Source organism: Brachyhypopomus gauderio, chromosome 7, assembly GCF_052324685.1.
Source record: "Brachyhypopomus gauderio isolate BG-103 chromosome 7, BGAUD_0.2, whole genome shotgun sequence".
Lineage (NCBI taxonomy): Eukaryota > Metazoa > Chordata > Actinopteri > Gymnotiformes > Hypopomidae > Brachyhypopomus > Brachyhypopomus gauderio.
The window spans coordinates 12,533,410-12,560,953 of record NC_135217.1 but is presented as its reverse complement, the minus strand read 5'-3'; the positions used below and the strand labels follow the sequence as shown (position 1 = coordinate 12,560,953).

Below are 27,544 nucleotides of genomic sequence, written 5' to 3'. Positions count from 1 at the left end.
TTAAAAGATATAAATGGAAAAAAGCTGACGGTGGATTTGCCTAAAACAGAGGGGGGCGGGGGGGATCACTGGGACGGTAAAGTCCGTTTTCTCTCTCTCACACACACACACACACACACAATTAAAACATTTCTAATAGCATGAGGATTGTGACGAGTTGAAGCAAAGCCACTCACTGTGTCTCCGCCTTGTCCCGATCGTCAAGGAAGAAGAGGGCGGTGGCGAGGAAGAACATGCCCCCCAGGACAATGACGAAGGGGCAGAGCATGAGGGCGTAGCCTAAACTCAGGAACTGCCAGAGGAGTGACGTAGCGTAGCTCTCCTGCAGTGCGTCCGATATCTGAAGGACCCCACACACACATACACACACACACACACACACACGCACAGAGAAAAGCATGTTAAGAAACAATAGCATAGCAGCCTGCCAGGCTGTGTAATGCCCAAGTATGGCTTCCAAGGACTCATCCAGAGCCGGAGTGGCTAATCGGGAGATTCGGGAGGATTCCCGATGGGCCGGCTCATGTCAGTCTCTAGTTTGGGCCGATTGGGAGGGAAAAATAATTTTGGGCCGGATTTGCGCATGAAACTCCCGGGCTGAAAAAGTGTCCCACTCCGGCCCTGGACTCATCTGTGTTCCTAAGCATTTAGGAATGACGGCGCAATATCATATCGGAATGTTGGCTTAAGGTAACGAATTATGAACTGATTATGTGTGAATGTCGCAAACATGTCGTCTAATCAATAACAAGGTTACTTAAACATGATTAAGGTATTGATCAGGTCCTGTGGCCCACAGAAAGTCCCTCTTGGATTGCTCTGAATAAGTTAGAGCAGTGTCCTGAGGGAATACACAGTAGTATGTAGCACGCATTATCTAGACTAGAGGAGAATTTTGCTTGTGAAGGTTATTGTGTAGGACACCATTTCATTGTAGATCCACCCTACGTATCTTCCAAGTCCTGAGAACTTACAGGAAAGCAAACAGGTTGGGCGCTACAGAAAGACCAGATGTGTCTTTAAACAAACTGTCATCACTAGTGCTGGCTTCAGGAGTGGTAACAAGGATCCCCTCACACACCCTCGAGGGTGGAAGGCTGCAGTGTTTGACCCGTTCTGCTAATCCGTTAGCATCAGCGCTAGTGAAAGGCCTACGAGCACTCCTGGGGCAGAAAGTATTGCTGAGTCTAAAAAGTGTGTACTTGTGTGGTGTTTTGATAAGTATACCACAGTATATGTTTGGAAGTAAGCATATGTATGCTTCAGGTAGACTGCCAAAATCACATTAGCGCTTGGCTATTTCTAGCAACAAAATGAAGGCGAGAGCATAGATTATGTATCGCGTGTCTAATTGCTTTACTGAATAATGTTTTGTGGGTGGTAGATCATTTGTGATAGTTTAGTCCTGAGGTAAGTACAGTGCCACCCGCTATGCTGAAACCTACTTTGTTTTAGAAGGTCTTACAGGTTGTACAAATGTTTTTTTCCATTTAACAGTGAAATTTTCTGAGAAAGATTTTTAATTTCTTCCCTCCACAATTGTAAATGTACTCTATGAAAAGCCTAATTGTCAACTATAAGAGCACACTGGTTCAAACAACCTGACCACTCGATCAGAAATGAGGATTAGTGGTGATTCCTGTGAAAAAAAGGCTGTGTCCTGTGGCCTTCAGCTAATACTGCAGAAGAAGCTTTTTTTGCTTGTCTGTCTTAGCGTGTTACCATGCCATGGTCTGGAGCTGAGCATGGTGACGTGAATTCTGTCAGTTTCCTTGGATCGGCTTGCAGGGTTGCCAACTTTTCAAGATCACTTGGAGTGAGATTTGAACCTGGAGGAGTGGGCGAGTGTGACAGGGGGGTGGGGGCTGGTGGTGGCGAACGTAAATTGTTACCGGGCGGGGTGTAAAATGGACACAAATTAAGTATTATATCGCGATCGATAGATTGCCAGTGGTTGGCACCAGAGCGAACTAGTAACTCATTGAATCACAGATATGGATCAGAGGTAAATAAACTAGATTTAGTTTTTTCGGCGTGAGAAATCGGAAGTGTGGCGTGAGAGCGTGTGAAGACAGTCGAAGGCGTGTGTCTCACGCTCAATGCGTGAGAGTTGGCAACCCTGGGCTTGTTCTTTCTCTGTCTTTCTTTGTTCTGTTCCAGAGCTTGAGGGGTAGCTTGTGTGCTCCGTGTGTCACCACCCACAAGCCCAGCTGGCATCCGGGGTGAACCAGTCGAGCCGCGGCTGACGCGCGGCGCTCGGTGGGCCACTGGCTGTCGTGATATGGGAGGCTTTCCCGTGTTTAGCCAGCATTAGCTGGGGGCCCCATATCTGAGCAGAGAGGACAGCCGTTTCCGGAAGCATCCTGGACTAGCATGCGCCGGCGCTCCCGCTGAGCGACAGCCGCAAACGTCAAGGATCTTTCAGGCTCCACCGGGCCTTATGACCATATGAACAAACACAGGAGGCGTTCTCCAGTAATCTATCATATCAAATTGGACCATGGAACCCCAAAACTGTGAGATTTGGAAGATGATAGAAGCCAACGGGGTATGGTCAATCTGGTAATCTGTGATTTAGCGCATCGTATTATGTAAACGAGGAGGTCAGTGGCGTAAGGGTTTGACGACAGCACTGGGCTTTGTTCTGCCCTTATCCAGCCGCTGTCGTGAGTGGCCTATTTGGGTTTGCTGTCCTGTCGCGTCACCGCCAGGAAACGGAAGTGAGCGCTGTGCCTCTGATCAAAGTCCTTCGTGTTCGCAACTCATCGCGCGCGCCAACTCCATTAGCAGGCACACGCCATTTCTAAATCTGTTCGGTGCGCTTCCGGTTTTGGCACCGTGTAGCACGGGAGGACGAAACACACTGGTCTTCGTGGTATCAGTGAATACAACAGAACCCCACAGAGCGGGTTGCAAAAGTGCTGTAGTACATGACCCTGGACCTGGTTAATCATAAACACCCAAGTTCATCTCTGGCTCATTCGTTTGAGTGGTTGAGATACTGTACTGTGTACCCAGCTTATTATGGTCAAGTCAGAATCACTGTTTTCATTTGGCTAACAGGGTGTGTGTGTGTGTGTGTGTGTGTGTGTGTGTGTGTGTGTGTGTGTGTGTGTGTGTGTGTGTGTGTGTGTGTGTGCGCGCGAGATAGAGCTGTAAACATACTTTAGGGGTGAAGAGTGTGTATTTGGAGCTGTTATCACACGGAAGAGGAGGAATTTCGAAACGGGAACGAGGAGTGAGAGAAACAATAGAGCCCGGAGCTCACTAGCAGGCGTGCTCCGTCCACCGCAGGGGTCATGACCCCGTCCAGAGCATGTCCAGGAGTCTCTGTTTAACTTGGACTCGCTTTCAACATTCCGCTTCAGAATGCCAGGAACAGCAAATGGGAGTTGGTATGGCAGGGGAGGCGGGTGGGGTGGGGGGTGTAGCTGGCCCATAGCAGAAGGGTGTTTTCCTGTGAGGCAGGAAGTGGCAGTTTACCACGTCTGCTGTTTCTAATATAATCTGAACTGGATTTGTTTCTCTGTCCTGGTATAGGTGCCTAATGGCAAAGCCCAGAGCGTCTTTTTCCTCCCGATAACTGAAGAAAGTACAATGCCATTGGGTGTTAGGAGCCTGGAGTGGTGGCCTATTGTCTAGCATTGAAATCGTTTAGACCCAGGGGTTGAGGGGTGGGAGTTGGGTCACAAACCTTCCCAACATTTGACAAGTCACTTATCCACAAATACATTTCTGACAGGACACAGACTGGACGCAGCGAACTTCCCTGTCTCTTCTCGTCTTCATAACCCTAAAACAAACTGAATCTCTCAAATTGGTTGCAGGCTTTGCTCATGACCAATGTTGTGGGTCTCCTGTTCTATTTACTGATTATCTGTTATCATATTGAGCTACATATGGACCTTTAGAACATTAACATAGTCTTTCCCACCAAGGGCTTCATTTCATGAAGCAGATCAACCTTGTGTCTCCAGTTGCATTATAGCTCTGAAGGTCACGTGTCCGTCCCCCTGGGAGAATGCAGCCATTGAAGTCGATAAAGGACTCAACACTCCCGCAGTGGCCCGGTGATGTAGCTGTGGTGTTCAGCACTGCACTGCTCACACACTGGCCTACCTCCCTGCCCCACACCCAGGACTGGGGCGCGGCTCCCTGCTTTAACACGCCCGATGGCGAGCTGGTTTGGGTGTGTTGGAGGAGGGGAAGGGCAGGGATGTTTAGGGTCACAGGGTCACGAGGTCACGAGGACTGGGACCAGGAGCTGCTGCATCGCTTCACTGAATAAAGTCATTTACAGCAGCTCCATCATTCTTGTTGTCTTGTCGTTCAAACTCAACCCCTTCCCCCTATGTTACTGTGGGAAAGGGATGTATATGGGTGTGTGTGAGAGAGGGGGATGGAGAAACTCTTTCCAGGTTGTGTGTGTGTGTGTGTGTGTGAGAGAGAGAGAGAGAGAGAGAGAGTCTTACCAGGCCTATTAGGTATGGACTCCCAGCATCTCCTAGTAAATGGGAAGTGAAGCTCTGAAAGGCAACGGCAGTGGCTCTTCTGGTTGGTATGACAACATACTGTAGGGAGAGAGAGAGAGAGAGAGAGAGAGAGAGAGAGAGAGAGAGAGAGAGAGAGAGAGAGAGAGAGAGAGAGAGAGAGAGAGAGAGAGAGAGAGAGAGAGAGAGAGCCGCAGGATTAAAGACCAGGGTGAGGAGGTTAGGGTTTAATGACACAAACCCAGTAAATCCGCTGTACACTGAGCTGACCAGGCTGGAGGTGTAGAGTACAGTGAACCACATGCTCTGGCTAGTGGTCCTCTGAAGCAGTCCCCTCTATACTCTCCTCCCGTACACACACACACACACACACACACTCCCACACACAAACACACTCACATAGTTAGCTGTCGCTCTGCTGGGCAGGATGAGAGGTCAGGAGGCCTCTGCGTTTCACAGGAAGGACTATTTCGTTAAGGTCAACCAACCTCTCCATCTTTCTCTGCCCTCCCGCTCTTTCTCTCAGTCCTCCATCAATACACTGATCCTCCCTTCACCCAGACACAAAAACATGGCCTCGCCTCAAACTCTTACTGCTCTTCCTTTAACAGTTGTACTCTCATAAGCTGAATAAAGGGGCCACGACGAATACACAACCAGCCAGAGCAGACCACTGTCCTCACACCAGCCCCTCGCGTTCTCTTCCACAGACAAAGGCAACCTTCCGGAACTTACCATTAAAATGTCTGCCGTTATCGCCCAATTCAAAAACAGCAGCGTCTCTCCTATGAAGATGCAGATCTGAGGGAGAAGGAGAGAGATGAGATGTAAGGTTAATGTGCCCCCACCTCCGGTCTCACAGTGAAAGACCATTCAGTTCCTTTAGCTGAGAATATTCTGACGCTGTAGGCCAGTGACAGAATTAGCTTCTCCCCATCCACTGAATCATACAGCATTCCCCACAAAACTGCTTTGGAACATGAAAACGTGCTATTACGTCGAGGCTGCACTCATTTGGAATGTAATACTTTATTTTTTTTCGCTGCCCCGAACCGCAGCAGGCGGTTGGTGAGCTTTGAACAAGAGTCGATGGAGGAACGCTTCAGTTTAACAAGAGCGCAGTTGTTTTGCCAGACTCCTCTTCATCTTCTGTAGCAAGAAGAGTGACGGATCCCCAGCTAGTCGTGAGCGTTCAACTCCAGCTGCCTCCCGAGTCCTTTGAGTCGCTTCAACGGCGAATTAGAGCGCGACTATCGAGTTACGTGAACGGCTCAGTGGGGCAGCGTGCGTGTGGGGACCGACCCCGCCTCTGAGGAGCAGACGTGGGGGGGGGGGGGGGCAGAACGTTCCGGAATGGGACCCACGGCGCGGCTGTCATGTCTGTGTGGAGTCCAGAATACTGTTTTGGAGAAATGCTGAGTGGGAATTAACAGAGAAGAGGGGAGGGTGTATTTTGTGCGTCTGTCTGTTTGTCTGGCTGTGTGCATGCCTGAGTAGAATTTAAGTGAGTTTAAGGAAGAAAGGAAGTTTGTGTATGTGTGTGTGCTTGTGCGCGCATGTGTTAGGTGAAGTTCAGACACCGTGACTGACATAAACAGACAGACTGGGACTGTAATCCCTGCTGGACTCCAGTTAAGGGATGAAGTCTGATCAGCCGGCCTGCATACAAGATGGCATCTGTCTCTGCAGGAACTCTCCCTCTCTCTTTCTCTTCCTCTCACTCTGTGTTTACCTCTCTCATATGTCTACCCTACTTGCTTTGCTGGGTGTATCTGTCTTTTTCACATTCCTAGACTCCACGTCTGTCACCATCACATTTCTTCCGCTCAAAGTTTGGATTCCTTGTCTAATATTACTCCTCCACAGTATGGACATGGTTACAGCCAAATCGTCAGACGGAACATTCCAGAAGCTGCAACAAGCATCTTAAATGAAGAAAAAGGTAGATCCAGATAGCTACTGTTTGTAGCTACATTATGAACTTTTACAGTGTTACGTTATGGTTTCAGATTTGAAAGAACTTTTGTCTGACAGAGGAGAATAAAACCACAGTGTTATCAGAGGCAGGCATTTTTTAGTAGCTGACAAGTCCAACAGCAGTCTGACCTGACCTGGCTCTCACAAGAGAAGAAGTAACCTTAGCACGTCATCACCTCAGGTACCACATGCTCTCTCTGTTGCCGAGCATTTCAGAAGTCACATTACATCTCTCCACAAATGCGAAAGGCAGTCTACATGTGTTAGCATTAAAAATGTCCCATTTACAAGATCCAGCATGTGTTCACAGTCCTACATTTGAACGTGGAGAACACCACCAGACCCAGACGTCTGGCAGTCTCCACCACCACAGGCACTTGAATGTCAGACTCCAATGGTTCTCAAAGTACCAAGAGCCACTAAAGATATTCTTAAGATCAAGCCTTTTAATCCCAGACTTTTTGTTTGGCATGGGAACTCCGGGCTCTCTCCGCAACGTGAGGTTTTCGTTTCTCCACGTGTTGTCGGTCCCGTTCCGACTGCATTGTCTCACTGGCGCTGGGCAGCCAGGGGGCAGTTCGGGTCCAAGTGTGGCAACACGTCTCCTCGCTCAGCTGAGCGCCAAGAAAGCGATAAAAGAAGAAAGGAACAAATACGAATGAAAGCCAAGGTCCATTGTATCTCCGGGTGGCCTGGTGAGACTGCTTCTTTTTCCTGCTCGTGCGGAGTTGTTAGCTGAGCTAGGAGCCGCACGTCGGAGGTCTAGATCGGACTCTCCGCGCTATAACTCTCCGCTCACTGAAGTTTAGGTAAGCTCTGGTCATTCCATTATAAAAAACACTGAAATAGGTGCTACAGTCCCACCCAGAAACCAGCCCCCTGCACTCACATAGGCCCCGATGATGCTCATCTTGGCCACGACGAAGATGAGGCAGATGAAGATGGCCGAGCAGAGCATGCTGACGGCGCACACCAGAGGGTCGGCTCGCTCCGTCTTCTGGCGGCAGAAGCGTGTGGTGGCGGCGCCGATCACCACACCCAGCAGGCCCGTCACGCACGTGATGGCCCCGAAGATCAGGCTGCAGGAGGGGAGAGACCACAGGAACATGAAGCCCTGCCCACGCTGCCAAATTAGCCATTAAATAAGGAAAACAAGCAGGCAGGGACACAGCTAAGTTTGGATATCCTTGTGAAATCATTTAAATAATGTATCCTGTTTGTTATGGGAGGATGTGTGTGCCTGTCAAGAGCAGATGATTTCTCAAGGAGAGTAATGCTCCAATAAGGATGCTTTGCTCTCTCTCTGTGTGTGTGTGTCTGTGTGTGTGTCTGTGTGTGTCTGTGTGTGTGTGAGTGTGTGTGTGTGTGTGTTCTACCTGTCTTTGCTGCTGCAGGGCTGCTCAGAGGTCTGTGCACAGCTCTGCGCGGTGTTCTGGACCACCTGAGCTCTGAACAGGTACTGGGGGATCCAGATTCCGAAGGCGCCAGTGGCGAATGAGACGGCAGCTGATGCCAGCGATGAGAACACGTAACTGCGGCTGGTGCAAACGACAAATGCAACGAGCATAAAATGAGCACAGAACGAGCTTTCACGGCTGTTCTCATTTCCCCATTTGTTTAGTTTACTTTCTTTCCCTCTGTCTCCCACTCTCATTTCTTTTGTAGTCGGTTCTGTCTCTGAGGCCCAGCAGACGGCCCAGGTGTTTTGCTCTAACCCAACACCCAACACACATGTACCAGGAGTTCAGCTTTTTAATGGCTTGTCTCAGGTGAGCTGAGTGTCAGGTTACATGTAAACTGTAGACCTTGTAAACTGTGATGTCTGAAGGCCTCTTCCTACCTCTGTTATTACCACACCCGTTATTTCCTCTTACTGCTCCAACCCCCCACATGCTCTCCTGCCCATCACCCCCACCTTCTCCACCCTGCCCACCCCATCAACCCCACCTCCTTCACCCTGTCCACCCCATCATCCCCACCTCCTCCACCCTGCCCACCCCATCACCCCCACCTCCTTCACCCTGCCCACCCCATCACCCCCACCTCCTTCACCCTGCCCACCCCATCACCCCCACCTCCTTCACCCTGCCCACCCCATCACCCCCACCTCCTCCACCCTGCCCACCCCATCACCCCCACCTCCTCCACCCTGCCCACCCCATCACCCCCACCTCCTTCACCCTGCCCACCCCATCACCCCCACCTCCTTCACCCTGTCCACCCCATCATCCCCACCTCCTCCACCCTGCCCACCCCATCACCCCCCACCTCCTTCACCCTGCCCACCCCATCACCCCCACCTTCTCCACCCTGCCCACCCCATCATCCCCACCTCCTTCACCCTGCCCACCCCATCACCCCCACCTCCTTCACCCTGCCCACCCCATCACCCCCACCTGCTCCACCCTGCCCACCCCATCACCCCCACCTCCTCCACCCTGCCCACCCCATCACCCCCACCTGCTCCACCCTGCCCACCCCATCACCCCCACCTCCTCCACCCTGCCCACCCCATCACCCCCACCTCCTCCACCCTGCCCACCCCATCACCCCCACCTCCCCCGCCCTCGGTCCGGCTCCGCTCCTTACTTCTTGCCCAGGGCCTTCATGTCGCAGACCCAGGAGGTGCGTGTCCTGAGGCGGCCGGCGGGCTTGTCGGCGCTGACTCGATTCGGGTCGGGCACAAAGAAGAGGATGAGCATGCCCGCGGTCATGCCCAGCACCGGCGACACCTGCAGGGCGGCGACACGGGTCATGGGTCATTACTGAGTGAAGGACTTCTCAGTGAGGTCTAGGCTATGTGAGGAAAATGTGTGGTGTCTCAGGACTGAGTGGACTGGGTTATGGTGTTTGGGTGGGTGTTCATTTTGAGTTGGTGGGTATAGGTGCTGCTCAGTGATGTGTTGGGAGTTGAGAAAATATAATTCCTATAATTCAATCTCTCTCTTTGCAGTCTACCACAACATTATCTCCTTTATCATCTTTTACAATGTTCGCAGCAGTGTGTGTGCGTGTGTGTATGTGTATGTGTGTGTGTGTGTGTGTGTGTGTGAATGCATGCACGTGTGTCTGCGTGTTTATTTGTGTGTGTGCGCATGTGTGTGTCAGTACTTTTTCAAGGTCCATCTCTCGTGAAAGCGAAACCAATTCCATCTGTCAAATGAAATCCTCCTGCAGATTTTTCATGCCACTTTAATACTCCGATCTCGTGTGTGTGTGTGTGGGTGCGTGCGTACGTGCGTGTGTGTGTGAAGGGCCTCATCAGCACTCTGCACGACCAGCCTACACGGACCAGTGACAAGACTTCGCAAGAGTTCACTCTTGTCTCTTTCTTGTCTCTTTCTCATCTCCCTCTCATCTCTCTCTCGTCTCCTTACGTGCCTCTCATGACAGCTAAGGTCAGCACGCCGGTCTCGTGAGGTGGTCCGGTACTGGTCCGAAAAGGCCAAACAAATCAAGCAGGTCGATGTGCAGTTCTCCATCCTGCAGGTTGAACCCCAAGTTCCTAGGTTCAGCTCCTCAGGGAGCGCACACGCCGTTGCACTGACTTGTGGGTAAGTGGCTCTAAACGAGAGCCTCACTAGGGGAGAGCAAAACAAGCGGAAAGCCCCAGCGAGTATTTTTCCGCTGTGAGGAAGTATATGGCCGCTAGGCAGCCCCTTCTCCTCTGATTGTTTCAAATGGCGTTGACGATTAACAACCCCGCGCCCCCACCTCCTGGTCTTCCCTGGAAGAAGGTCGTTCTTGAACAGTGTCTGCACACTTGACATAAGTGAGCAGCCTGTGACCGGCGGTGCGGTCGAGCCCTGGCGCCCGGACTGAAGCCCTCCCCTCACGGACACCCAGACGCCCCACGCCGCCGCCCCTGTGGTTGGAGACGGCTCCTCACCGACCTCCAGCATCCAGCTGCTAACTTTAGCGCTCACCCGGGGAGGGCTGGGTTAACAAAGCTGCGAAGGATCTTTAACGCTGCCGTGGGAGGCTTCCCGCCTCATGAGGCACGAGGAGTTTACTTTTCCCTGTATCACTGCTGCTCTGTGTCACACCTCCCTCCACCCACCCACCTCCACCTCCGCCTCCATCCTTATGAGAAATGGAGAAAAGATCCAAGTCTCTAACTCCAGCACCTCTGTGTCAGCAGGTATTAGCATTACACAGGGGGTATTCAGTGTGTGGCTTTTCCGTAAGGCTGCAGTGATGTACCGAGACAATCGAGTCTTTGTGTGTGTGTGTGTGTGTGTGTGTATCTCCATCCACCCACTACGCCATCAGAGAGTTGGGTGGGAGGAGGCACTGGGACCAGCGCAGTGTTAGGGGTGGAGAGTGGACATGTCCGTGGTGGTGGAGAGGCTAAATCAGAGTGTGACAGTTCACCTGTCTGTCTGCGTGGTTTATAGGAGCTCGTGGTTTATAGAGTGAGTGTGCTGGGGTTTGTGGGAGAGTATTTTGGGATTTACCTGTGTGCTCTGGGTTTGACGGGTGTCTCAGGACAGGATGTAAGGGAACTGTGTGTGTGTGTGTGTGTGTGTGTGTGTGTGTGTGTGTGTATGTGTCTCTGAGTATATGTGTGTGTGCTTTCTTCTAAATCTAAATCATACATGTGCGTGGGCACTCTCACACCATCTCTCTCTCTGTCTCACACACACACACACACACACACACACACACACACACACACACACACACACTCTCTGGTTTGGACCTTACCCTCAGGGCCCAGTGCCAGTCTCCTGCTGCTTCCTTAGCACTGGATCCCAGGATATAGCCGAGGCCGCTGTAATAGAGAGGAACACATGCTCATATCAACATGCTGCAATCAGCAAACCTCACATTCCAAACATCCAGATATTTTCACTGCAATTAACCCACCAGATAACCTCAGATAGCTTATTCAGTTTATCACCTCTCTCTCTTTTCCTGACTCTCTCTTTCTTTGTCTGTCAGTCTTCTGCTTTCGATTCTCTTTGTGTCTTTGCTGACATCTCCCTCACCCCTCTCCCCCCCAACCCTCTCTCCCCTCCGCTGTCCTCAGAAGAACAGCCATGCCAGGTGAAACATTCATGCTCTGAGAGGGCAGGCTGTTCTCAGATCAGACGCTAAGCATACTAATGCCACTGACGATGCCTCCGCCCTGGCTCAGAGAGGAAAGGTTCTCTTGTGGCTTCCTCCTCCTGTCACTGCAGACTTTGTAAACGAAAAATACCTGCTTGGTTAACTCGCTTCATCTGTCTGAACGGCACATTCAGTGTATTTCTGAAGAGACCGTCTACCGTACATCTGTCTTGTAGAATTCCCCAGAGTGTTTCCCTAATATCGGTGGATAGCCTACCTACTTCACAACAACCTCAATTTTAGAAGCACATCATCTCCCTCAGTGACCCCCAAAACCTTTTCAAAAATTTAATATTTGATGGTTTTATTGAATCCAATATGTCTGTAAATTCTCCTGGGAGGGGAGGGGGGGCAGTTTTTTTCGTCTTCTGAGTGTGAGACACTCAAGGTGGAACTGTCCGCTCTGGTATCTGAGGAATCTATGAATCACAACTATTACAGACCAAACTCGCTCAACTTTGCGTCCTGTTTACTTTCTGATAATGTACAAAATGACTCTGTTATGACCCGGCTACTGAGGAAACACACACACACATACACACCCAGCGATTATGGTGACTTGTCTCTTTTGCAGGCCTGTCTGATTACTTGTCGTTACTGGATTGTTTATTAGGAGTGACTTTCCTTTAGGCAGAAGGTCTGTGGTTCAGCTGTGTGGAGCGTTTGTCCGTCGGCCCTTGTGTGAGCGGCTACAGGTATAACCACGTTTGCGTGACCCTCTTCCCTTCCTCTGTTTCGATCTCCCCTGCCCTGCTAATGCCATCTATACAGCTCAGCCTCCACAGCACTGGGACATGATCTTCCCTTCATGGTCTGCCTGACTCTGAGCTATTCATCCTTAAACTTTATCGTTGGACCTTAGACTTCATGAAAAGACACTCCTAAATTAAAGGTTAAAGATTAAAAACATTTAAGTGCAGTCATATTATTATTATGGTTTGAAAGGGCACCAACAGCTCTGGTTACTGAGTAATTTTTGGAATTTTTTTTTTTTGGCATGTACGCATCAAAACAAATATTCCATTATGGATTGGTGATATTTTTTTTTATAACAAACGATTTTGTGTGCATGAGAGAAGATGGCTGATGGATTTAATGTCAGTCCAATGCAGTATTGAAACGATGGCGATTCAACCCCACCCATAACATTTGTCTTCTGTTTGAAAGGCTCGGAGCAAAGCAGGAGAGATTACGCCAGTTCTCAAGCGTTCCTCACGTCACGAAATTCCTCTGGACATCAGATAGCATCACTGCTCTCCAAGGACGGAACGGACAGATATGAGATCCAACATTGCAGAGCCACGGGATGAGAATGGGATGGATGGGGACGTGAAAGTGCACGTGTGACAGCCCTGCTTTGGCGATCCACTCAAGGTTACTCACGTGAGGGGGAAAAGAGATCGCCATCTAAAGCAAACCCATACAAAATACAACCTGCAAGCAAGCAAGTCTTTAGGACAGTGTGTTCATGAACATACTCAGTGTGAGTGCTCCGTATGAGGAACAACGCATGTATGACAGCTCACTGAAGGAGAATAAACTCAAACATGATAAACCACTGGCCTACTTAGGTTAGATGATACAGGGAGGCAGCTGACATTTTGGTTACCCAGTTAGTCAGGACTGAAGGGTTTCACCTCACACTTCCTGTGTTCCCAGTGTTAAGGCGACAGCTGAACTCAATGCAGGTAAAATTCATTGTTTACAGTGTACTGCCTGATTACGGGAAACATGTGATATGCTACGGACAGCCAAAACGCGTCATACAGCACAATGGCTGTACGTCTGAATGAGCATCTGTGTGCATCAGTGTCGGCGTGTTTGGGCATCTGTGTGAGTGTGTGTGCATCTGTGTGAGTGTGGTGTGTCTGTGTGAGTGTGTGTGCATCTGTGTGAGTGTGTGTGTGTCGTCTGATCCTGCACGAGCCCATACTGGCTGGAGAGTTTCCAAGTGTTAACTGACAATATGAAAACCCCCTACATACTGGTGTGAAATACAGACTTCCTTCTTCCTTTTCTTTTAAACATATTAAGGTACATAGTCATGTTATGTCTGCCAACAGTGATTAGCAACTAATGTCAGGACAAAGGAGAAAATGTAACTGGAAGAGTAATCCAGCCACCAGAAGAAGATTTAAATGGTAACTCAAGATTTAAGGTCCCAGTCAAACATAGTTAACAGCATCTGTCCTGTACTATCAATAAGAAGCACTGTCACTGTTGACCTCCTTAACTCCAAACTCCCCTTTCACTCGTGAAAGATTTATTGGCGAGGGAAAGGTTTTCCCTTTCAGAAGGGGAATCCATTTCCTGTCCAGACCCTCACTCAAGCCTGAGCTCATATCCTGGAAACGGTCATAACAACCAGCCTGCCTATAAACAAGCAGCGGCCCAAAACAGGAAGCTCGGTGGCGGTACACTCGGTTCGGCATCCCAGCCGTTGACCTTCTTATCGTTATCGCAGCCATGGGCGCTTTTGGCACACCGCAACGTCCCTGCGGCGGCCATGTTCCTCCACAACAGCAATCGTCTCTCGTCGACACCATTAGTAAAGAAAAGAAGAAGTGGAAACTTCCTGGCTGCAGGCTCAACAGTGTTGACCAAGTTGTTACCCAGAGTGTGATTTCACACCATGAACATGAAGAAATAACGCAGGGCCCAAGAGGTCATCCAGGATTGGAGAATTTCCATAAGACAAACTATATTCTATGTGCTTCTACCTGTCATTAATAACTTTAATATATTTTCTTTAAGTTTGTAACATTGTTAGACTTGGCTTCGCTGTGTCATACAGCTGTTATGACTAAAGTGGCTGTCTATTGTGACGTTATTGTCTGGGTTTATGGAATGAGGTGTAGTGTTTACATGCATTCCTGGACTGTTCAGTGCTGAGTAACACTCTTTAGTGTTGACTAGTATGTGTTTAACATAGACTAAAGGCAAAAAAAATCACCAAAAAAAAAACTTGATGCTAAGAATACCTCAGAGTGACTGCTTAGTCATTTAGCATGTGTCTTATCTCTTCCTGTCTCTCCAATGGGCTTCTGTCATGGCGTGAAACAAAAACATGCTGCCAATGACTCAGGAAACAGCTCAGCTGCAAAGCACCGTGAGGAGAATATTGGTGCAGCCAATAGCAACGCGCCAACACCATTCACTTCCCTGGCGACGGCTCCGCCTCCAAGATATTTGCTCTTCTATCTCCTCGTTGCCCTTTTCCATCTCATCAGACAAAATAAAGATGCCATTTTCTCAGGTGGCCCAGAAGGAGGGCTCAGGGACTTTCTGCTGGGACTGCTGGGACTGCCAGCATCTGTCTGCAAATACGAGGGTGGGAACGCCGGTGTCTACCTTTTCCCATTTCTAGTCGTCTGGCTGTCTCTCGGTCTGCAGAAGTAGTTGTCAGGAAAAAAAAGGGTTGACCTTTAACCGGTGGAGACAGCAGCGCTGATACCGCTCACGGGCAAAACGCTTCCTTCTGCCCAGACTCCCTGCTGGCAAAATGGCCTGTTCTGTTTTGGTTTTTTTTTTAGTTGAAAAAATCGAAGGTGATGAGGGCTGTACAGAATCATGAAAATTCAATATTTGGATTCCCTCTTGAGATGGTTTGATAATTTCCCTTTTAGCGGTTGATATGACCTTCCCAAAAGTCAGCAGCAGAATTTAGCCCATCCTTGGCATTAGCGGTAACATTCAGATTTCCTTACCACTGATCTCAGACCAGCCCATAACAGGTAGAGAATGGCGCCATGCAGGAGTGCAAACCCTCGAGCCCCCTCAACCATGCCTGACTGCCACCCTACGCTTCCATTTGAACCATCTGTGGTCTGTGTCTGAAACTGATTTCCCCTCAGAGCTGATCTCAGACCAGCTAAGTGGCGGCACTGCGAGCCGGGGCCGTGAGCAGAAGTGGCAGATGGAGCTTACCTTCCCAGCGGGATGGCCAGGTAAAACACAGACAGCATTATGGTCCTGCTGTTGTTGGTGAACAGGTCCCCGATGATGGTTGGAGAGATGGAGGAGTAGCTGGACTCTCCGATGCCCACCAGTCCTCTGGACAGCACAAACACCCAGTAATACTGCAGGACGAGACAGACCACTGGATCAGAGAGAAGGAAACAGATGTGCGAGTGCATGTCTTGAGCTTTTCTCTCATAGCTCAAGACATGCTCGGTGTAAAACTTCATTTAAAACTCATCTTTTTTGTCAGCGCACTATCGACGGCATTCATTTGCTTTGCGGTTTCCGCCATGTTCAATATCTTTCTCTCTGACAGCCCAATTACTGATGGCTGCCCTTTTCCTATTTCCGAAATAGAGCAGAGAACCCTCCCTTACCCAGAAGCCCCAGGTGCTGATTCAGCGGTCCTCACTCATAAATCTGTTCTTTTTCACTTAAGGTAACTGCAGTGCTGGGTACGGATTTCCCAAGACCTCCGTGCAGAGATTAACGCGAACCCTGACACACCCACCTAGCCGCTTACCAAACTACATTTTCATAGGGAACTGGGACTGTGATGGTAAGTGTGGAATGGGACACGACCTGGGAAAGCAGGCATTTTATAAAAAGCCACTGTAGCACGCCCAGCACACTGTGACCCCGGACAGCTGGTCGCATGGCCAGCACGACAGGGAAGGAAGTTCCTTCCCTGCAGTTCCTGAAGGAGTAGGTGGGGAACGCATATAACCTTTCATGTCGGGCCATGTTGGAAGTGTGCATGTGCTAGCATGAATATGTACTGGTGAGAATATGGGTCACATATGTGCAGAAGCTAGTTATTGATTGCTACTGTATTTCTGCTATTGGTCCACAGACAGGTTCTCCTTCTCTCCCTGATCCCAGATCAGTGCTTTCCATTGTCTTCGCCTGCTTTTGGCACCGTGTGGTTACACATGTTCTCCCCCTGGGCTGCAGTGCTGCTCGGGCCTCCACCCACGAGGCGATCGCACACCACCCAGCTGCACACCACCCTGCTGCACACCACCCAGCTGCACACCGCCCTGCTGCGCCCGGCCAGCACCAGCGCATTGGTGCGCTGCTATAATGAATGAATGTTGCAAATAGAGGAACTCTCCTGAGGAATGGCCTGTAATGAGATTAGTGTGTGATGGGAAAGGGAGGGTGTGAGAGAGCCTGTGTGTGTGTGTGTGTGTGTGTGTGGGGGGGGGGGGGGGGGGGGGGGGGGGGGGGGGGGAGTGAATCATGAGAGAGAGAGAGAGAGTGAGTGAATATGTGAGAGAACATGTGAGAGAGAGAGAGAGAGAGAGAGAGAGAGAGATGAGTGAGAGAGAAGGAGAGAGTGATTGAGTCAGAGAGAAAGAGAGAGAGAGGGACTGCAGGCTTGTTTGTATGATGTCTCACTGGACAGCTCATGTTGTTACCTGGGAAGCCAGCTGCTGCTTGCCGTTTTCGCCAGTGAATCAAGATGTGTGTGTGTGTGTGTGTGTGTGTAATTATATAATAGAGAGTAGGAGGAAAAACAACCTTCCTTTAAAAGGTATTAAAGAAAAAGAATTGAGAATTAAAGAGTCATTTCTCTGCAATCACTACTGCAGTCATAGACTATGTCACATAACTGCACCATACATAATAAACGGAGTCTGTTGGGCTTGTTAAATCCTCCACAGGAACACTACTGCACCTTCAGTCATTCAGTACAACGATTCCACGGCGGGGGGCAACACACGTGTGTGAAGGAGCGGGCAGCTGCCAGGCCAGACAGAGGGTGGAGGGAGAGTGAGATGGAGGAGAGGAGGAGGCGTTGGGGGTGATGGAGAAATACACACTAGTGGAGGGCGGATACTTGGGATACTGCACACATGAGTAACTGGGTAACTGAGTAACTGACCAACTGCATCTACCATCATACAGCTTTGCTGACTCAGGGTTTCCATGCCAAAGACAACATTCTTATATCCTTAAACTAAAATGTCTTCCTTTATTTTTAACTTGGCTGTTCCTGTGAGTCAGTCAGGGTGAAGATTATTTTGCCCGATGTTAGAAGGCAACACGGAACAAATTCACCTCCTCCTTCATATTAAAGCAATGGGGCGGAGCAGGCCAAGCGGCATTCTGCATTAGCCTTCAAAATCATATGCATAAACATGACTTTCAAAACATATTCCATTTGAATATGCACATATTCAATCTCCAGCCCACTATCAGCTTCAGTCTTCTGTCAAAACCTGAGAAGCACTTTTGTCTTTGAATATCTATTGAATTGTCTCATCTCTGTACTAACAAACGGCCTGGTTCAAAAGTGTCCAGCTCCCCTGAGAGCTGACTGAGATTTGGTGGATGACTTCATCAGCTGTGGGGCAGAAGGTCAGGAGAACGTAATGAAGACACAGTGAGCAGGGAGGAAAGAACAGTACACCTGTTACCACAATACAGAGAAGTGATGCAGCCACAGGCTGTTGTTCTGTCTGTTCCTTTCATTTTCATTAATATTATTTTGTTTTCGTGACTTTTATTATAGAAAAAAACTGGTTGGTTCAGGGTGCTGATGTGATCTGCACTGGACTGAAGTGCAGGTTACATAATCCTCTCAGCTCATTCTGACACATGGCAACATTGTGCTAATGTAGTGTGAAGACGTCTGTTTTTACACAGACATGAAATCACCCGATATCAGGTTCCTTAATGTGGTTATGTAAGATTCTATGGCTGAGGGGTGTGCTGACTGGCAGATAAAGGAATATGTGCAGTCCCCATGCTCATATGTGCATATAAATAAGCTGTGTGTGTGTGTGTGTGTGTGTGTGTGTGTGTTCATGCACTCTTTCCTGTGATGGTGTCAGGGCACTCTGCCCTAGGAGTAGAAGTGCCCTGGATCCATAAAACTAGTTCAATTGTAGAGGCACAAACTGACATGCCTTCAAGAAGGAAAGAGTGCATGAACACACCCCCGCACACACACGCACACACACACACCCACCCACCCACACATACACGCAGCCTTATCCACATATACATATTGAAAATGTCATCTGTGAATATTCAAATGAGCATCAGCATGCATGTGCCCACACACAAACAAACACACACACACACACACACACACACACACACACACACACACACACACACACACACACACACACACACACACACACACACAGCCAATGGTGTATCATAAAGATCTTCCTCCAGGCCTCACCAAACATTCCTCAACTGTCATTTTGTTGTCATCCTTTCATTAATGTGGCCTTTTAGTTAGCCATCACTCAGAATCAACATCTCTGAACCCTCCCTGGAGACTGAGTCACACACACACACACACACACACACACACACACACACACACACAGCCTCCTAACATGTGCTCCCTTTAATACCATCTGAGTTTGACTGAGTCTGTAATAAAACCCAGACAATATTAATCAAATGAGAGCTATCCTATGTCTTCTTCTTCCCCCCTAGGACCATAACGCGTGTCCAGGTATTAGTGGAGCGTCTGATCTCTGGCCAGACGTGCCATCGCGTATAACCCCTCACCTCCATTTACCAGATGAAATTCCCTCCCTGTATGACCTGATCACAGCCTAAAACTCTTTTTATCATGTGAAGAGTGTGCAACACCCCCCAGGAAGAACATTAAGGATGTACGTCTGATCTCTAGGAAGCGATCTGATATCTACCCAGGTGGCCTGTCTGATCACATTAAGCAGCTGCCAGCCAAGATGTGGATTTCACATGAAGAGTGGAGCTAACGGGTGCACGGAGGCTGGTGCACGGCGGCTGGTGCACGGCGGCTGGTGCACGGTCCTTCTGTTTTTAAGGTTTGTCAGAAGGGTCCTAATGATAAACAGGTATGATCTACACTGGTGTGATTTACACCCAGCCCAGAGGGATTTGGAAAAGGCTGCAGAGTGGTTTAAAACCATGTCCTGATAGCTCCTGACCCATCCATTAACCTTAAGCACTGTTTTAAATGAGCACATTCATCACTCTGGTCTCATCTCAGCGACGTGTGAAGTTCGCACAACAGACATGAGCGGGCTTGAAACGAGTTGGTGAAACGCTCTCAGACCTCAAACCAGACCTGCGTGGAGCTGTTGTGCTTGCGTGTCACATTCAGGTGAGGAAGATGAGGCAGGGCTCTTACCTCTTTGGTGATGAAGGAGCTCAGTAATGTGACGGCGGACCAGAAGAAGATGCCACAGCTCAGGATGACCTTCCTGTTGAAGCGGTCGCCTAGGTAACCGAAGATGGGGGCAGCCACCATGAAACTGCAGATGAAGACTGGAAGATAAAAAGATTCACACTTAACATTTGAATCCACAACCAAACCCCGAACTGACATCATAATACACAAAGGGACAACACAGGCACACTGATGATTCTCAGCTGCATAGGTAAGCAGCTATCCCACTATTCATCAGAAGCTGTATAAAATTCCTCCTCCAAGACTCCCTGATTCTGACTCCCTGCCCACTCTCCACCCACAAGCCCCTGGTGTTTTTTATTCCGTGTCCAAGCAACAGCAATTCAGACATATTAATACAGATTCAAGGGCGTACGAAGGTCTGTAAGGAACGGTTCGGCCAATGGCGCCCTCACGAGCATGAGCGCATGGATAAATGTGTCATTTCTAGTAGCATGATTCACATTTGCCGCTAAATGATGTTATACAGTGTGAAGTTGCATGTCTTCTTCTCCAACACTGACATGGTTCAATAAAGTTTAGGGACGCTACACTGTTGGTCTTTCAGTTTCGCTGTGGCCTGTTGCAAGAAGTGAAAGCTCCGGCTCTGAAATGAACTCTGGCTCTGAAATGAACTCAGGCTCCGAAATTAAACTCAGATTTGCCAAAAGAAAATATTTTCAGCATGTTTTGTGCAGCTCCTGCGTTCTACGATTCAGTAGATGCTGACCTAACGAAAACAAGAATGTGTTGAGTGAAACGGAGGACGTTGAACTGATAGTGCTCTCTGGACTGGACTGTGGGAACAGCAGGTTCATTCGTTATTTGTAATCATGGGGGTTTCAGACGTGGGATTTAAAGCTTAGCGCTCTGCTGCGAGGTGTTGCATAACTCTGAGATCCGTGTGCAGTATCAGTAATGACTTATGGTGCCCATGACCTAAGTAGGATCTCCCTCAGTAATCTCACACGCACACGCGACTTGCGTAAGTGGTCTGTACTGTGAAGTGCTGCTGCTGTCAGCGCGTGGCATTCTTTGCTGAGATTATAATACGGTAGCCAGTCAGCAAACAGCTGTCATCCAAAATGACAGTAACGATTACCGCAGGCCGACCCCTTGTTTTTTTCCCATTATCGTGGACCTGAAATTGGCCACACGACTCCGAACACTAACACTGCTGAGAAATTATCCCACTTTCTGCCAGCTATCGATGTCTGCGTTTGGACCTTTAATAACTTGCCATTTTTGAAGAAGGCTTGCATGCCTCATCGAACCGGAGTAATATTCAACCGAGAAGCAGACAGCGGTCCCAGGCTGCAACCACAGGGCACGGCAGCGCCAGATCTGTGCAATGTTCGCATCACTTCCCTAAACGATTCACGCTCCCGGGTTTACTGCTCCTAATGAGTCGCCTCAGAGATCCACTCGATTAGACGTCGTCTGTTCGCCACTATTCCGCAAACTAAACCTAACGCTTTGCCCTGGGTGGATTATTTAGTTCAGGTTTAGATTCCTAGATGCACATATCGACAGTGGTTGTCCCCGTAAATGTCAATCACACAGCTGGCTCAACAGAGGGACGAGTCTGGGGACGTGGCAGCTGGTAAGGGCCTTTAAGAGGGCACCTTATGCCCGAGGTCGTTTTTAAGCTCCGACATCTGTTCTCACCCCATTCAATGCAACAGTATCATACCTCTCTAAAAATATTCCTCTCATGACCACTTATTTCTGTTTAGCATTGTGATGGTGTTACATAAACCATGAGCAAAGACCTTTCGCTAAACAAACACAACACACAAACAATTAAACATCGTGTTGGAATTTCTTTAACTGACATGGAATGTAATGTTTCAGTCGCCCTTCAATTAAGGTGTGGCGAGTATCTACCACACCCTGTCATCCTTAGGTCAGCAGCACTAACAGTAAAACAACAGGAACGCTGCAGCTCCAAGTGTCTCGCGGAGCCGGAGTGGAGAGTCCCGCGAGACGCCTCGCCGTGCTCGCGCTCACCGACCTGTGACTGAGTCAGCAGCGCCAGGGCAGAGCCGCATGCGCTCGGCCGAAACTCTACGGCGCGCGCCCGGCTTAGATGCAGGATTACCGTAATGAGCCACAAATCTCTCCCAAGTCTCGCTGTTCTTGGTGTGTGGAAGCGCCCTCTCACACAAAATCATGGTACGCATGCATTTGGAATGTGTATTGTGTCTGTGATCGATGGTGCAATTCTAAATTAAGCTTATGAGTGTGCTGCTCAGGAAGACCGTATTGCGTTTAGTGTTCTTCCCTTTGGCACTGCAGATACCCCAGAGAGAGAGAGAGAGAGAGAGAGATAGATAGATAGATAGAAAGGTCCTGAAAGTGTATCTGAAACTGCGGTGTGGTATATTAAATAAGATGACCAGCATGCATGCAGTGTTGGTGAAGTGAAACTAACCCCCAAGGACTGTGCCAGCTGTTCGATCAGAACGAGCAGAATGAGCAGAATCACACTGTGTTCAGGCTTCAGGAGAACAAACACTTCATTGAAATGTGTCACCTATACAGCCGTGTGTGTGTGTGTGTGTGTGTTGCGTGAAAGAGAGGTAGTGACAGACGGCAACAACAATCGGAAATAAATGTTAGCAGTCCGACCTCGCATTACGTGTGAGAGGACCGTGCTAGGTTCACTTGCAGTGTTTCTGATAATGACTTTGTGCCCCCACACACATTCAACACAGCTCTCAGTTGCCCACTGCTACCTGAGTGTGTTTGGGTGTGTGTGCGCGCTCCCACACGTGCATGTGTAAAGACGGAGAGCGGAGACACTAAAGAATGCGACACAACGTGTGTTTGGTTGGGGGAATGTACAAAAATGCAGTCTTCATCTTCTCAGCCCGCTCAAGCACCCATGACCTTCAGCTGGGGCCTGTCGGCCGGCGGATCGTCAGGCGTTTCGGATGTGCGGATCTGTGAGTGCCTGCAGGGTGAGGTCGGGCTCACCTACATTCCCAGATGACAGAGAAACCAAGAACTGGGCAGTGTTCCATAGTTAAGCTACTTAACTCCACAGAAGACAGTTCCGCCCCTACTGCTGAGTGTCTCCAGCATTATATCACCTTGGAAATATGTCATGTGAAACAGAAACACAGAAATGTGCCTGTGAGCCCTGCTGCCTCTAGTTAACAAAAAAAAAGCAGCTTGAGTCTAACTTCAAAGTCGTTTTAGAGTTTTACAGGAGCTTGAGAATTCACAGCACAAAAGTATGATTTTGGACATATTCAGGGCAGCGGAGCAACAAAAGTGTAGGCGATCCCGGTACCGCTCCCACACCGCAGACGCCATAGACGCGTCAGGTAGAGCACGCGCAGCCAAGATGACGCTTCACCTGAACGCGGCCCGCCACTGTCTTTAACGTCACCCACAACCTGTCCAGGCACGTAGGACATTCCGCTGGTCATCTGGCTAAATCTGGCACACTTGCGAGATGTCATAAGGAGCGTGGATGAACGCGTGCCGTACCTGTTAAATAAATCAAGGTTTGTTGTCTCCCGGTGCGACCGTAGTACCAGTTTTATGAGAAGGCGCTCCCTCTGTTCCCATGGTGAAGAACACTACACGGTGCACCTTCTTCTAAAGTGCTTCTGGCCTGAAGCTAGCCAGCCTTTTGCTTTGGCTCTGTGTTTAAATGTTCTCATGATGTTCATGAGATGGTTTGGCCGTTTTGGTATGCTTGAACCGTGCATCCCATAGATTTATTAGGCAATGTCTTATTCATCATATGTACAGAGTGTCAGACACGTGTTGTACATGGATATGCTTGCGGTGAGGCCCGGAGTTGATTTACAGCAAGAAGGCAACTGAAAGAAGTCTGTTTGCAGTATGCAGTAGTGCACGATGCATGTGGAAGTGTAAAAATGTATCCAAATATTTCACGTCCTGATGTGCGTCTCCTTTACAGTAAGAGTGGGAGGGGGATTTTAAGGGGAATTTTAGCCCAACACGCCCTTCTGCAACAAATGAGGGTGCACCTTTTCCTGTGAACGTTTCTCTCTCCACAGGGGTTGGATGAACTGTTTCAAATTCCTTTTGCCATGTACTGAGAAACAAAAAAGGATTCTGTTTCATCACGAGCGTCCTGTGCCACCTTCAAGCCGTCAGGTGACATTTTTGGCATTCCGACTTTAAACGGACCATTAGCTCTGACTCACTACCCAGCGCTATCAAAGGACTGGATTGTAAAGTCAGAGAGGTCTTCAGTGAAATGTGAAGGCGTTCTCATGTCAGTCACTGCTCTTAGTTGGCAGTTTTGAATTGTTTGGTTTTGGTTTTTTTTCTCAAAAAAAAAAAAAAAAAAACCGACAGCAAAGTGCAGCGAGAAACAGAGTTTATTACCAATGTCACTCTTCTGCTTCTGAATATTTTCACATCTGTTTCTGTTTAGTACTAAACTAAAGACTGTATGTAAAGGTTAGAGTAAATGTGTTGTGAGAATAAGTGTGTGTGTGTGTGTGTGTGTGTGTGTGTGTGCATGTGGAGATGTGTGTGACGATCACACTCCTGACCCTCTCCATATAAACAAGCCATTGTCTGTCTGTATGTTATTTATATAGGATGGCTGGAGAGGCTTACTGCTGTGTTCAGAGGATGTGGTGCCAGCATGATCATCAACGCACACACACACACACACACACACACACACACACACACACACACACACACACACACACACACACACACACACACACAAGCGCACATGAGGAAACCCTCAGGTTTGGGGGTCCTGGGGGAGGCGGCTCCCCACACTCATCTGAAGCCATGTTTTCTTCATGGTCTTCCGCACTCTCCCCTTCAAGTCACCCCTGTGTTTTCCACCATGAGGACTTGGAATACAGTGCAGGAAACAGCTTTGAAGGCTGCGAGACAAAGGCCTGCCGTCAACTTTATGATTAGCCCATTTTGAGTGAGACCAAGATCAACAGAGTTCATGCTTCTTTAGGTCCAGTCTAGAGGTTTTTACAGTTTTCTATTGCCAACACTTGATTATTTTCTATTACAGGACCATGGCTATGCTAATATCCCACATTGTAATTAAAAGGAACTAATTTTGCTCTAATACATCTTCGGCCAGGCTGATTTGAATGGAATTCGCTGTTATTGTTTAGTGACGGGTAATGAAGACACTGTAATTACTGGAGTGTTATCTGAAATGGATCGTAATGATACACATTAAAGTGACATCAAAAGGACATTCCATGACAAACTTGATTACGGTAAATGACTCATTCCAAGACTCTGACACGCAGTCGCTCAGCCAAGATGGGGAAGCCATGGTATATCTTAATTATAAACAACAATTCTTTAATAGCCCATTCTACATACTGAATTATGTTTCTATTTGTCTCAGTGCCAGTGTGCACCTGTGGGAGTATGTCTGCATGTGTGTGTGTGTGTGTGTTTATCATCTGTCATCCCGCAATATCAAAGCTGCGTACTGCCACACACACTCACCCGCAGGGCCACACACCTACCCGCAGTGATTGCTTAACGGCCGAGGTCATGGCAAAAAACTAGAGTGAGAATGTATTTCCAGTTTGTATTTCATGTTTCCTTTGATGTGCGATGGTTGGATATGACACCTCCCTCATCAGTACTTCTGTCATCACTGACACCCTCATCACTGACACCCTCATCACTGACCCTCTCACTGCCGTGTCATCACTGCTGATAGTGTCAACTGACTGTCATATAGAACGGATCAGATATAGAATGGATCAGTGGAATGTAATGTAGAATATCTCGTGTCTTTGGAAGTGTGATTGTTTTGATAGTTTGATTTGAAAACATTATAAACCTTTCAGTCTCAGAGATTTGTTTGACAGCTTGACAGAAATATGCACCATTGTCTGATTTTCCATAACTCATATATGCTGGATGTGGGTGTGGTGAAGGCTGTGGACAGATTTCTACCCCCACTAACTACCCAGTGCCAGAAGATAAAGGAAACGTTACCTGTGTGTGTGTGTCTCTGTAATGTTGCTGCATGAAACTCAAGACCCCTTTTGCCCACTCATTTAAAGCTAAAATGATGAACCTCATATTACGATAGACAGCCGTCACCTGAACTGATGAGCCTCTAGTGCTAACTGCATCTTGGAGAGGGTGTGGGAGTGCTGAGAGGCTGCTGAGCAAACCTCACCGTTGCTGTAGAAGACAAGAAGGAAGAAACATTTCCAAAGACACCGATGATTTTACTGGCAGAAAGGGCTCATCCACCTCTATTTCGTCAGAAAGCCCGTAGTGTTCCCGCTCCCCTGAACCATGCACCTCTTCCTGTTTACGTCTGCGTGTTTGCGCTATGAGTTTCTTACGGTATTCATCTCCCGCACGAGGCAGCATAACCTCTGTGACTTTGAGCTGCGTGTGTGGATGCCAACACTTCTAAAGTCACGCAGGCGGTCTACACCGAGGATTGTCGCCAGTGCTCACAGAACTGAGATCAATGAAGACATCGCATGTCACCCTCACGCGCACACTCACGCACGTGCGCACAAGCTCTGATGTGCCGCTCTTCCAAAGTGATTAAAGTCTGCTGTCGCATCCGTCATGAATGAAGCAACGTCGCTCATGCCGGAGCTGACAGCGGTGACGGGTGACAGGCGGATTCTCCCGTCCAGATAAATCACTTCACCCACGATGAGGTGCAGGCCGCTGTGACCTGGCGTGAGGGGAGAAAACGTTTCCTACGTTTTCCTTCACGCCGTCGGCTTCTCACGTGATTCCTGATTTCCGTTTTTTGCGTTTGTTCACGTCCATACAGTTTTTGATGATTTGATTATTTGTTATTATTTTAGAGCTGATTGTGGTGCTGGACACAAAAAAAAGCCGCAGAATTGGACCACGGTCGCTCGGCCGCCCACGTGTTTGTACTCGCTCTCAATTTTTCTCATAGTGTGGGCAAACAAACAAACGTTTCAATTGAGCAAACTAATTAGAGAAGCACCCCTGAGATTAAGAGTGACATCTGCAGTACTGGGTATGAGAAGCAAGACAGAGAGAGAGAGAGAGAGGGAGGGGGATGACAACAATGAGGAAGAGAACTACAAGGAGAGTCAGTAACAGACAGACAGACACAGAGGGGATGAGTAACACTCCTGACACTGTACATGCCCTGACATGTTTAATGACAGGTCCATTCAGTGTGTGTGGGTGTGTATGTTAATATACTGTGTTATACTTTGCATGTTGCTTTCAGAAATTATTGTGTGTCAAATGAAAAGAACGCTACCAATAATCCGGTCCGGAGCATGGATGCACACTGCCTGTACATTCATGCCAGTTTCCTAAGCCTAGTTAGTTTATCGCCACAATAAACACTTCTGTTAGTCCGATGCCACTGTCTGTGTCTATACCCGTCTCTTTATTTGCTTAGCTACCCTGTGCCGAATCCGCACTATGCCAACCAGGCCAATCCGTTCTCATTACTTTCATCCAAACATTCAAGGAATGATGTGACTGTCCGTGACAAACCCGCATTGTTCTTCCGTGTAATTCGAAGTGGAATGCATGCCTTTGGTGAGATCACTAAATAAACAGAGAACATTGCTGGAAGGCTCATTTGATCTTTATTCATACTTCCTTGCTGCCGTAACGATCCACTACATTATGCATAACCTTGATCAGCATTAAGGGGCTGGTAGCTGTGATAGTTGGAGTGTCGGTGAGATGTAAGGACCAGGCTTGAGGTAACCGCTGTGATAAGACAAAATGCAACGGATGCTTCTACACACTGATCTGGTTTGGTCCTGACAACCTACCGGCCGGACGCTCCTGGGTGGCGTTA

At 48.6% G+C, this 27,544-nt stretch overlaps 1 protein-coding gene and 1 long non-coding RNA gene across 2 annotated transcripts in view; one reads left to right on the top strand and one right to left on the bottom strand.

Annotated features, from left to right (window-relative positions):
• The window catches only part of spns2 (SPNS lysolipid transporter 2, sphingosine-1-phosphate), a 61,966-nt gene that overhangs the window by 6,978 nt on the left and 27,444 nt on the right, over positions 1 to 27,544 (bottom strand). The window contains exons 3-11 of the mRNA XM_077011790.1: positions 19,687 to 19,823; positions 15,507 to 15,658; positions 11,175 to 11,241; positions 9,057 to 9,199; positions 7,844 to 8,005; positions 7,357 to 7,546; positions 5,226 to 5,291; positions 4,473 to 4,571; positions 177 to 340 (exon numbers count right to left, since the gene is read on the bottom strand). Of these exons, the coding sequence (XP_076867905.1) occupies positions 177 to 340; positions 4,473 to 4,571; positions 5,226 to 5,291; positions 7,357 to 7,546; positions 7,844 to 8,005; positions 9,057 to 9,199; positions 11,175 to 11,241; positions 15,507 to 15,658; positions 19,687 to 19,823 (1,180 nt within the window). The remainder of the gene's footprint in view (positions 1 to 176; positions 341 to 4,472; positions 4,572 to 5,225; positions 5,292 to 7,356; positions 7,547 to 7,843; positions 8,006 to 9,056; positions 9,200 to 11,174; positions 11,242 to 15,506; positions 15,659 to 19,686; positions 19,824 to 27,544) is intronic.
• Positions 12,644 to 16,725, top strand: LOC143518908 (uncharacterized). Its single transcript, XR_013132303.1, has 4 exons — positions 12,644 to 13,267; positions 15,434 to 15,754; positions 15,979 to 16,098; positions 16,393 to 16,725. It is a non-coding gene; the product is annotated as an uncharacterized LOC143518908 (long non-coding RNA).